This window comes from Schistocerca cancellata, chromosome 1, assembly GCF_023864275.1.
Source record: "Schistocerca cancellata isolate TAMUIC-IGC-003103 chromosome 1, iqSchCanc2.1, whole genome shotgun sequence".
In the NCBI taxonomy this organism is placed as follows: domain Eukaryota; kingdom Metazoa; phylum Arthropoda; class Insecta; order Orthoptera; family Acrididae; genus Schistocerca; species Schistocerca cancellata.
The window spans coordinates 93414509-93426951 of NC_064626.1; the positions used below are offsets into that span (position 1 = coordinate 93414509).

General features: G+C 45.6%; 1 protein-coding gene across 1 annotated transcript; it reads left to right on the forward strand.

Moving 5' to 3' along the window:
• Positions 1–2464: 2464 nt before the first annotated feature.
• LOC126166169 (cuticle protein 67-like) lies at positions 2465–10023 on the forward strand. Its single transcript, XM_049920381.1, has 2 exons — positions 2465–2487; positions 9496–10023. The coding sequence occupies exons 1-2, from the start codon at positions 2479–2481 to the stop codon at positions 9976–9978; spliced, it is 492 nt and encodes a 163-aa protein (XP_049776338.1). The 5' UTR covers positions 2465–2478; the 3' UTR covers positions 9979–10023.
• Positions 10024–12443: the final 2420 nt, after the last annotated feature.

Here is a 12443-nt window from a genome sequence, read left to right on the forward strand (position 1 = left end):
CGAACATGACGTGCTACAGACGCGAAATTTAACCGACAGGAAGAAGATGATGTGATATGCAAATAATTAGCTTTTCAGAGCATTCACATTAGGCTGGCGCCGGTGGCGACACCTACAACGTGCTGACATTAGAAAGTTTCCAACCGATTTCTCATACACAAACACCAGTTGACCGCCATTGCCTGGTGAAACGTTGTTGTGATGCCTCGTGTAAGGAGGAGAAATGCGTACCGTCACGTTTCCGACTTTAAGGTCGGATTGTAGCCTATCGCGATTGCGGTTTATCGTATCGCCACATTGCTGCTCGCGTTGGTCGACATCCAATGACTGTTACCAGAATATGGAATCGGTGGGTTCAGGAGGGTAATACGGAACGCCGTGCTGGATCCCAACGGCCTCGTATCACTAGCAGTCGGGATGACAGGCATCTTATCCGCATGGCTGTAACGGATCGTGCAACCACGTCTCGATCCCTGAGTCAACAGACGGGGACGTTTGCGAGACAACAACTATCTGCACGAACAGTTCGACGACGACGACGTCGTTTGCAGTAGGATGGACTTTGAGCTCGAAGACCATGGCTGCGGTTACCCTTGACGCTGCATCAAAGACAGGAGCGCCTGCGATGGTGTACCCAAAGACGAACCTGGTCGCATCCGTGTTTGCCGACATCGCGGTGAACGCACATTGGAAGCGTGCATTCGTCATCGCCATACTGGCGTATCACCCGGCGTGATGGTATGGGGTGTCATTGGTCACCTCTTGTTCGCATTGACGCACTTTGAACAGTGGACGTTACATTTCAGATTGTTACGACACATGGCTCTACATTCGATCTCTGCAAAGCCCTTCATTTCAGCAGGATAATGAACGACCGCATGTTGCAGGTCCTGTACGGGCCTTTCTGGATACAGAAAATGTTCGACAGTCGCCCTGGCCAGCACATTCTCCAGATCTCTCACCAATTGAAAACGTCCGGTGAATGGTGGCCGAGCAACTGGCTCGTCACAATACGCCAGTCACTGCTCTTGATGAACTGTGGTATCGTGTTGAAGCTGCCTGGGCTGCTGTACCTGTACACGCCATCCAAGCTCTGTTTGAATCAATGCCCAGGCGTATCAAGGCCGTTATTACGGCCAGAGGTGGTTGTTCTGGGTAGTCGTTTCTCAGGATCCATGCACCCAAATTGCGTGAAAATGTAATCAGATGTCAGATCTAGTGTAATATATTTGTCCAATGAATACCCGTTTATCATCTGCATTTCTTCTTGGTGTAGCATTTTTAATGGCCAGTAGTGTATGGTATATAGGAGGATTAAGAATTCGTTTCGGTGCAGATTGTAAAGTTGGAACAGTCTTGCGATAGCGGATTTCTGTCGACTAAAGATGCTGATTCTTGTAAATGATGACCTTGACGATTATGGCGATGATCGTGATGGCAGTGATCGTGACTATGATAACGATCATGATGGCGATGACCATGACGACAATATGACGACTAAACTGACGTTGATGGTGATTATGATGATGATGAAGATGACATTAGTGGTTTTTATTTACCATTTATTGTGAAATGTGAAACGTCCCCTTAGGAAAAATTACACAGGACTGTGCTTAAACTAACACAATTTTTTTTTTTTTTAGCGCAACGCAATCTGACTTTTAGAAATCCCTACAAAGGAATGGCCCTGACTAACATTAACCTATACCTTTCACAAATCACTTACCTCACAAAAACCTTCGTTACTCGAACTACTGCAATACGGCGAGTGCCACTACTGCCAGCTAAATAAAAGATTCAAACTACGGAAGGCACTAACTACTAGTAGGCATAGGTAGCAAATGAAAGATTTTAGTAGAGAACAAACAATGTATTTACCTTAATAGTCATCAAAAGTCATAATATATACAGCAGCTCATGACATCCATTTTTACAAACTTTCAAACCTCCGCCATCTCTCTCCCCACATCCACCACTGCTGGCGGCTCACCTCCAACTGCGCAACGCTACGCGCTGTTCACATCCAGCTGCCGCTGCCCAACGCTACAATGGCAGACAACAATGCAAACTAACCACAGACTGCACACAGCACAGCCAGTGATTTTCATACAGAGCATTAAGAAAACCTAAACAGCCTACTTACAAATGCTATATGACAAATGCACTATTATAGTTCCCACTGGAAGGCCACATGAAATAAGAGAATAGAGGAAGTCGAAATAAGGACAATACTAGAGGTTCGACCGTAGTTTGGGAGGCAGTATCGTGTTATGGTATGGAAGGTCTAGTTTAGGGGCAGCAAGTGCTCGGGGCGGTGTTGGGAGGTGGGGCGCGGCGGAGGCGCCTGCGTGCCCACGAGGTGAGCCACGGCCGGACCTTGCGCACGGCAGGTGACGAAACAGCCAGGCGCGGCCAGACGTATATAAACGCATGGCGGGCGCGCTCCTCTCCAGATTGGCTCTGACCACCACTCACACCATGTACAAGGTAAGAGCGCCGGACCTGCCGCTACCGTAGCACCACCACTGGGTCTCGCTGCACCATACTAGGCCCTGCTGCCTACTTTGGATGCAAACCTGGGCTACCTCTATGTCTCGCAGATCGTGCAGCTAGCAGTTGTGCTTTGTGCTTCTTTCGTCACGTCTCAATGTTTCTGGACCAGCGTATCTACAGCAACAGCTTGTCACCCACTGAAGACAAGCCGTCGCTTGAGTGAAAAACCCAGCTTCTGTGTCAAGTATTTGAGTGAAGTCCGATAACCAGCCGAATGTTGTTCCACTTGTCATTTTGGAGTGGTACAATACCTAGAGGAACAGAAGGTTCCAAATGATTGGAAAAGAGCACAGGTAGTCCCAGTCTTGAAGAAGGGTCGTCGAGCAGATGCGCAAAACTATAGACCTATATCTCTGACGTCGATCTGTTGTAGAATTTTAGAACATGTTTTTTGCTGCCGGCCGGAGTGGCCGTGCGGTTCTAGCGCTACAGTCTGGAACCGAGCGACCGCTACGGTCGCAGGGTCGAATCCTGCCTCTGGCATGGATGTGTGTGATGTCCTTAGGTTAGTTAGGTTTAATTAGTTCTAAGTTCTAGGCGACTGATGACCTCAGAAGTTAAGTCGCATAGTGCTCAGAGCCATTTGAACCATTTTTGTTGCTGGCGCATCATGTCGTTTTTGGAAACCCAGAATCTACTCTGTAGGAATCAATATGGATTCCGGAAACAGCGATCGTGTGAGACCCAACTCGCTTTATTTGTTCATGAGACCCAGAAAATATTAGATCCAGGCTCCCAGGTAGATGCTATTTTCCTTGACTTCCGGAAGGCATTCGATACAGTTCCGCACTGTCGCCTGATAAGCAAAGTAAGAGCATACGGAATATCAGACCAGCTGTGTGGTTGGATTGAAGAGTTTTTAGCAAACAGAACACAGCATGTTGTTATCAACGGAGAGACGTCTACAGACGTTAAAGTAACCTCTGGCGTGCCACAAGGGAGTGTTATGGGACCATTGCTTTTCACAATATATATAAATGACGCAGTAGATAGTGTCGGAAGCTCCATGCGACTTTCCGTGGATGATGCTGTAGTATACAGAGAAGTTGCAGCATTAGAAAATTGTAGCGAAATGCAGGAATATCTGCAGCGGATAGGCACTTGGTGCAGGGAGTAGCAACTGACCCTTAACATAGACAAATGTAATGTATTGCGAATACATAGAAAGAAGGATCCTTTATTGTATGATTATATGATAGCGGAACAAATACTGGTAGCAGTTACTTCTGTAAAATATCTGGGAGTATGCGTGCGGAACGATTTGAAGTGGAATGATCATATAAAATCAATTGTTGGTAAGGCGGGTACCACGTTGAGATTCATTGGGAGAGTCCTTAGAAAATGTAGTCCATCAACAAAGGAGGTGGCTTACAAAGCACTCGTTCGACCTATACTTGAGTATTGCTCATCAGTGTGGGATCCGTACCAGGTCGGGTTGACAGAGGAGATAGAGAAGATCCAAAGAAGAGCGGCGCGTTTCGTCACAGGGTTATTTGGTAAGCGTGTTAGCATTACGGAGATGTTTAACAAACTCAAGTGGCAGACTCTGCAAGAGAGGCGCTCTGCATCGCGGTGTAGCTTGCTGTCCAGGTTTCGAGAGGGTGCGTTTCTGGATGAGGTATCGAATATATTGCTTCCCCTACTTATACCTCCCGAGGAGATCACGAATGTAAAATTAGAGAGATTCGAGCGCGCACGGAGGCTTTCAGACAGTCGTTCTTCCCGCGAACCATACGCGACTGGAACAGAAAAGGGAGGTAATGACAGTGGCACGTAAAGTGCCCTCCGCCACACTCCGTTGGGTGGTTTGCGGAGTATAAATGTAGATGTAGATGTAGATGTATGACGTTTCAAGCTCTCAGGGAATCTCCTTAGGATATTACCCGTAACAGATATCGAACAAAGACTCACACATGTGAAATCACTCGCTTCCATTCATATCGCTATCCTGACTTCCCCAAAATCAAATCAGACAAATCCCGAGACGGTTCCTTAGATGCAGTTACAACCAATTCGTTTTCCGTTCTTCCAGTTTAGATAGAACCCGAATAATTTTCCTGAAGACTAGACTTTCAAATCTTTACCTCATTAAAACCTGGTGATGCAAGCCGCGACTGAGTGCGTTTCGATAGTTTCATTTTCGTCCGATTCTACTTTTTAAAAAAATTCTATATGCTTCGTCCCGTAAATATCGACAGAAATGAGGTATACCACATTACTTTCCCCCTAGACATGGCTCAGAATACAGAAAGGATGGACCTGTACGACAATTTACTGGGGATGTGCGCGGAGGAATGCAGTGACACCATTGTCTTCTTTTGTGAAGACAGTGGTAGTCTTATGCTTCCAACGTTCCCTGAAAAGTATTCAATTTTATATTCTGAATTTATTACTAGGATCATCAGGGTCGCCATGCGCTGTTGCCATTTTTCGGGGCGCACTCAGCCTCGTGATGCCAATTGAGGAGCTACTCGACCGTATAGTAGCGGCCCCACTCACAGAAAACCATCATAACGACCGGGAGAGCGGTGTACTGACCTCACGCCCTTCCTATCCGCGTCTTCAACTGAGGATGACACGGCGGTCGGACGGTCCCGATGAGCCACTTGTGGCCTGAAGACGGAGTGCTAATTGAGTTTATTACTAGAGAATACTCATATCTGGAGCATAACTCCTGTCTCTTCTCTTTATATGTCAGTGGTGTGCACCAATCTTCACGTATGTCGTTGACGCACTAGACGCACGGTAGTACAACACCTGTCAATCGAGAGTTAGCTTTTTGGAACCTGTTGGCGAGAAGCGTTTGCGCAATCAGTATTTGACCGTCAAGAGGAGATGTGACTGTGAATCGTTCCTGGTTGCCAGACTATGAGCCATTCACTAAAGTCACACAGCATTTTATAGATCGAGGCCAGGCGACTGTCTTGATTGTGATCCGCCTGTTGAATATCTCTCCACCTTTATTTTCCGAGATCTCGAATTGCTTAAATGAATATACGGGCTCTCACCGTTCATCTTCCTCGTTTACATAATACCATGAAGACAGTCAACATCCAAGAAGACCGTGTAATTTATTATTCGTGTACAAAATTACAAAATATATAGCAACTGGAAAAAAGAGAAGTACATAATTTAATATGCAAAGTAGGTATATTTGTATAAAAGATACTAATCAAATAAAGAAATGCAAAATCAAAAATACGAAAATTATCAGGGTTATCTCAAGCAGAATTGGGTGTAAGCTGCAGCTGTCTTGGTATAATTGAGGAGGTCCTCTTGAATAAGTTCTCTGGGTGCATCTACTAACGGACACATTCTATAATGATCCGTTGTTCGTGTTTCAGCAAACTCACTCTCCTCAGTGTCTACGTGTCCCCACCGCTACATATGTTGTTTCGATTGCACCTCGTCCTTAAGAAGTCGGTCCAAAGTTTTCCAGTGTCGCCAGTCTAGTTGGGAGCCCTCGGGCAGAGCTTACTCTATGAAAACGGCCTGTGGATGTTCTTCTTATTATAATGATTTTATGGAAGGTCCAGTTGGTTGTGCTGATTGTGAGTATATGAAACCTCGTCTAACTTTAAGCCTTTTTGGCATGGGTTGAAGGGGTTAAGGCTGGTGATTCATATGTTTGTTCCTTTCTTTCAAGCTCAAGAATGGTCTGACATTTGGTGGGACAATAATCGATAAAGGTCCACTCTAGTACGTCTCAAGGAGCCAGTTATCTTCCTGTAGGTATCGTTTAGGACCGCATCAACTTTTCTAGTTTGACGAGATGTTTTCAAAACTCAGCAACCAAAAAGCAGGTGCTGAATGCTGTCGAACGGAGTACGTTAGCGTTGGGATCATAACAGAAGTGCTCCGGATTGCTAACCCAGTCGAGTGAGATACCTGTCTGGTGTCATTCCACGAACTGTGCCACCCAACCGGCTGCATCTGACCAATATGCCGAAAAAATGAATTAGCCAAGCAAAGAGTCGCCTCTTTTTAGAGCTCACTCTGACAATTGTTTCACTCAACATCGAAGAATATCCATTATAACTTCTCTCAGTGTCGAAGTTCACACTAATAATCAACACCGTGCAGGGAAAAGGGACGGTTTTTGCCTCTGTCAAGCATAACTCTACAGAAGAGATTCTACTACACTTTCTATTCAAATTTTCCAAAATTGGTTCCAAACTCAGTGCTATAGTTTGATTTTTTTAAAGTTATCCGGCTTTATCACTTTGTAGGTGGAGTGTGATGTACAAGCGTCGCGTTAGTTGGTTGACTAGCAGCCGCCGGCCGTGGTGGCCAAGCGGTTAAAGGCGCTACAGTCTGGAACCGCGCGGCCGCTACGGTCGCAGGTTCGAATCCTGCCTCGGGCTTGGATGTGTGTGATGTCCTTAGGTTAGTTAGGTTTAAGTAGTTCTAAGTTCTAGGGGACTGATGACCTTAGAAGTTAAGTCCCATAGTGCTCACAGCCATTTGAACCATTTTTTTGACTAGCAGCCGTGAAACGCACTAATCTACAGACCACCTTTCAGTGTACTGAAGCTGTCAGTATTCACAGAGCGGTTCCAGTATCTCGCTCTTCAATTTACGAGACTTCTGCCCAATGAGTTCTATGAAGCCTTACATAAACTTTCCACGTTCCATGAGTTTAGGAACCTAGCTAGATTTTGGACTGTCACTGTCTTGTGTGGCCACGTAGCCTCTAATACCTAGTTGTTCATCGTAGATATTACCATTTCTCAAGCCTACTTATCTTTTAATTCTGACATTCATCGAGAGTTCACGTGAAATGTTTTTATTTCCTGATGACTGCAAGCTGTTTTGCAGCAACTGCCACATACACACACATGCCCATTAGCAGGTTAATTCTCTTGTTTCTCCAGACGCTATTCACTCCTAATCCCTTAATCATTCCCCATAATCCAAGTAATTTGGTCATTGTTAAGTTTTGACTTTCTCTCTCTTCTATTAGGGCTTCAGTACACCGACAATATATATCAACAGTCACTACATTACATTATTTAACTGAGGCGCAATAATTTCTTTCTTATCTATTGGCTTATATAAATTATTTACTGGTATTAAAGTTTGGTATGAAAGATTCAGATAGTGTCGCACAACGGCATTGTACACTACATAATATATTTCATTGGTTTTGTTCGAAGCCTCTTACAAAATTCTTTGGAACAATGCATTATGTTTTCGTGGTTGCCGGTGGAGGTGTACTTTTTGACAAGCGTTTTTCATTCCTTTCCTGTTTTCGGCGTTAATTACTAGTACAGTTTTATTAAAAACGGTCAGAAGTGGTTTTATACCGTTGCTTCCTCCAGTTACGTTTGTTTCAGTTCATGGTAGACGACATATCGGCTTACATGTAAGTTACTTTGGTACACTGTTTTTTGCATTTGGTACTAGCTCATTGTCTGTTGTATAAAGACGGGATGCAGCAATTGTCGTGATCTTTCAGGTTTTCCGTTACTATAATGAAGTCTATTTTTTACATACTTTTTCAGGCGTGTCGGTCTTATGACCATATTGATGCGGCCGGCCACGTTTTATGCCAGGCTATTCATCTCGTAAGCAAATGACCTCGATCATTTCTTAAATCTACTTTTACCCTCTACAGCTCCCTCTGGTACCTTGGAAATTATTCACTGATGTTGTAACACACGACCTATCACACTATGAGTTCCTCTAGTCATTATTTCCTCACATATTCGTATTTTAATGGTGATTAGTAGATTGGTCTAACAAGACCGCCTTCAGTTGTAGCTCATCTTATGTTACGAGCTCAATTTTCAGCACTGTTCTGTAACACCACAATTCAAAGAATTCCGAATCACTTCTTTTCCTGTTGAAAAAGTAACGGAAAACACAACTGACATTCATTTATTGTGATGACAGTCAAATTCATTACGGAACATGAATATTTTAATGCAATAAATATTTTTCGCCTTCCAACCTGCAGGCATCCCTTGTAGATATTGCACGAAGTGGCATTTCAAGAAGAATAGCAGAGATAGTGTGCCATTTTGAATGACACGTATCAGTGCTTAGACTGACTCTTAACGTTTCAGTGCATATTACGCATCGTGCCGTAGTTGCAGCGCGCATCAATAGGAGGCTGGCGAGCCGGAATATGTAAGAAATCACCCGGCCGACACTGTCGCTTGCGTTTTGTAGGCGCTCGACAACGAGGCCATCACGCCGTACTGTCGTATGACGCCTGCAGATTTCCACTGAAATGTGTCTGTTTTCTGTATATATTGTAGTTTTCGTGCAGAAGTTTCTGAATCCTTGGAGACATGAATAATCCTGTACTGATGGGACTGCTACTTCACCTCGACTCTGAAAGATAAGCAGGGTGGTAACAAGTTGTGGCTCGATTTGGTCTGTCCCCTCTCTCTCTCTCTCTCTCTCTCTCTCTCTCTCTCTCTTTGGGGTTAATGACGCCTCGCCACCGATGCTGTGAAATGTGCACTTATTTAGTCAAAAGAATGAAGTAATCAAGGTCTCACATCATGTATTGAATGAATTTAAAATTCACAGGTGTAATTCATTGCGAAATTAATGGTTCCATTTCTTCTGGTTTCTCCTATTTTGAAGGCCAAGGAGCATCCCCGCCTGTTATCCTAGTAGTCTGAAATTTTACGCAATTCTTTTTACATGGATTGGAGCCAAAATTGAGAGTAGACCAAGGAAAAAAAAATCTTAAAAAATTTAAAATGCCACACTAGTGCTCAGTATTATTTTCATGATTCCTTCCCAAGAAATAGTACGCAGGCAGCAATATTGTTGATGAGTGTTTTAAATTTACGTAAAACAATCCGTTGTTCTTCGTCAGAAATTGGTCTGATTAATCCCATGCAAAGTGGGATGGTCACAGTACGCAGCATGAGTAATTGTAAACACCAAGTACGGCGCCACCACTGACTGTCCCGTCCCTTACAGCTCGCCGTCTTCGCCGCCGTGCTGGCCGTGGCCCGCGCTGGCTACCTGGCCGCCCCCGCCGCCGTCTCCTACGCCGCCCCCGCCTACGCCGCCCCCGCTTACGCCGCCTACGGCGCCCACGCCGTGGCCCCCGCGGCCATCACCTCCCAGCACTCCAACATCCTGAGGAGCTACGGCAACCTGGGACAGGTGTCCACCTACTCCAAGACCATCGACACTCCCTACTCCAGCGTCAGCAAGTCTGACGTGCGCGTCAGCAACGACGCCGTCGCCCACGTAGCCGCCCCCGTGGCCTACGCCGCCCCCGCCGTCGTCAAGGCCGCAGCTCCCGTCGCCTACGCCGCACCCGCCGCCTACGCCGCACCCGCCGTCGTCAAGGCCGCCGCCCCCGCCGTCGGTCTGCTGGGAGTCGCCTACTCCGCCGCCCCCGCCGTCGCCCACATGACCTACAGCAACGGTCTGGGTCTCGCCTACGCCTGGTAATCTGGCCTCACTTCCTGGCATTCTGATGTGTCATGATGTGATGATTCAGAGCACTATATTTATTTGTAATTTATTGTGAAATAAATTATAGCATTTTTAATCTGTCCCTTTCTTTGTGAACTGCCTTGTTCCATTGTTCCATTCGTTATACACAGACCCTCACACCCAACACTATTCGGCTGTGACTTGTCAAGCTCTTATTTGTGAAGTGGCTTCAGTCTTCAGCCAGTCACAGGAGTTTTTCATATTACTTAGCACTTTTTTCGCCTCGTGGAATGTTTTTTATCGTGAAAAATGCTAAGTCTATATTAAACTATATGTTACTTCAGGCTGGCTAAGTTAGTTCAACGTTAGAGAAAGGCGAGGGAATTTAGCATCAAGTAGGACCATCCCTAGTGAGGCATTAAGTCATTGTTTTGTTGATACCATTGTTCACGTTGATGGCAGTTTTACTACAAGTCTGATACCTGCTGGGCTTTGTGCGATGATACTGCTGATTGTCTTTGGTAGGAGGATTAACACGATTGGACTCGGCATTACGAGAAAAATGCAGGAGACGCATGGAATTGCGACTTTTCGACACTGACACTAAAGGCTACGAAAATGGTGCTAAACGACTGTGGTTCCATACAACCTTCAAACGGAGTATGACACCTTAATGCCAGGCTCTTGTGACAAGTGAGTGAAAAGCTGAAGGTAAAATTCTGTCAGATATTTACGTTGCATTCATATCAATAACAAATCATCTGCTGGGAGCTAAACCTATCACAGAATACCCTAAACACTGTCACGATCATATTCATAAGACTTTCTGGAGGAAGGATACAGAAAAAATACACGTCCGTTGACGTTGAATCATTAGGGACAGGTCATTAGCTCAATGAGGCAGAAGTGCAAGTGGTAACCGTACATCATCTTATATAATTAATCATCCGACTGCTTTCATTAAATCGGAGAAACCATGAAAGCCTGCTGACAGGAAGGCCATTTTCTGCTCATGGAAGTCTAGTGTTAGCTAAGGAAGCCATCCACGTCACTGTGTATCAGCTGCAGAGGTAACGGAAGGAACCGCCATTTTGCCAAGTACCAGAGCAGTCCACATCTAAATCTGCATCCATACTCCTCATGCCAAATTAAGGTATGTGGCGAAGGATACTTTGTGTACTACCATCACTTCCCTTTTTTCCTGTTGCAGTAGTGAATGGCTAATGGGAAGAACCATTAAGCTCGAATCCCCCCAAGTTTAACTTTTGGTTTTCTCGTGAGGTACACGGAAGAGGAAGCAATATATTAGTTGACTCCTCTAGGAACGTACAGTCGTGACTCAGGACGCCTCTCTTACTGCGTCTGCCACAGGATTTGCCTGCGCATCTCCATGAGGCTTTAGCGCTTATTAAATGAACCTGTAACGAAACTCGCTGCTCTTCCTTGGTTTTTCCATATGTACTCCGTCAATGAACCAAGACTGACGTGCAATATTCAGGTATTGGTGGAGTGAGGTTTTTGTAATGTGAGAATTTAAGAATCGGCTATGTACACTCATGCTCATAAATTAAGGATAATTGCAGAATGTGGTGGCACACAACGTGGCACTACACAAAACCGGCGCTAATGGCATAGGCACATAGGGAACACACACGACACAGATCTGTAGGTCCACGGTATTGGTGATAACTTGAGAAAACCGTCCCGAAACACATCTGCTACCAAACGCCACTATTTCCTGCACATGTACCCCGACATCAGTATGGGATATGATCACCATGCACAGTTACACGTACCGCACAAAGGGTTGGCATACTTTGGATCAGGTGGTCGAGCAGCTGCTGGGGTATAGCCTCCCATTCTTGCACCAGTGCCTGTCGGAGCTCCTGAAGTGTCCTAGGGGTTTGAAGACGTGTAGCGATACATCGACCGAGACCATCCCAGAGGTGCTCGATGGGATTTAGGTCTGGAGAACAGGCGGGCCACTCCATTCACCTGATATCTTCTGTTTCAAGGTACTCCTCCACGATAACAGCTCGGTGGGGCCGTGCGTCATCATCCATCAGGAGGAAAGTGGGACCCACTGTACCCCTGAAAAGGCGGACATACTGGTGCAAAATGACGTCCCGATACACCTGATCTATTACTGTTGCTCTGTCAATAACATGCAGGGGTGTACGTGCACCAATCATAATCCTACCCCACACCACGACCTCCATACAGGTCCCTTTGAAGGACATTAAGGGGTTGGTATCTGGTTCCTGGTTCACGTCAGATGAAAACCCGGCGAGAATCACTGTTGAGACTATACCTGGACTCATCCGTGAACATAACCTGGGACCACTGTTCCAATGACCACGTACTGTGTTTTTGACACCAGGGTTTACGGGATCTCCTGTGACCAGTGGTCAGTGGAATACACCTTTCAGGTCTAGGGGCGAATAAACCATGTCTTTTCAGTAGTCTGTAGATTGTGTGAC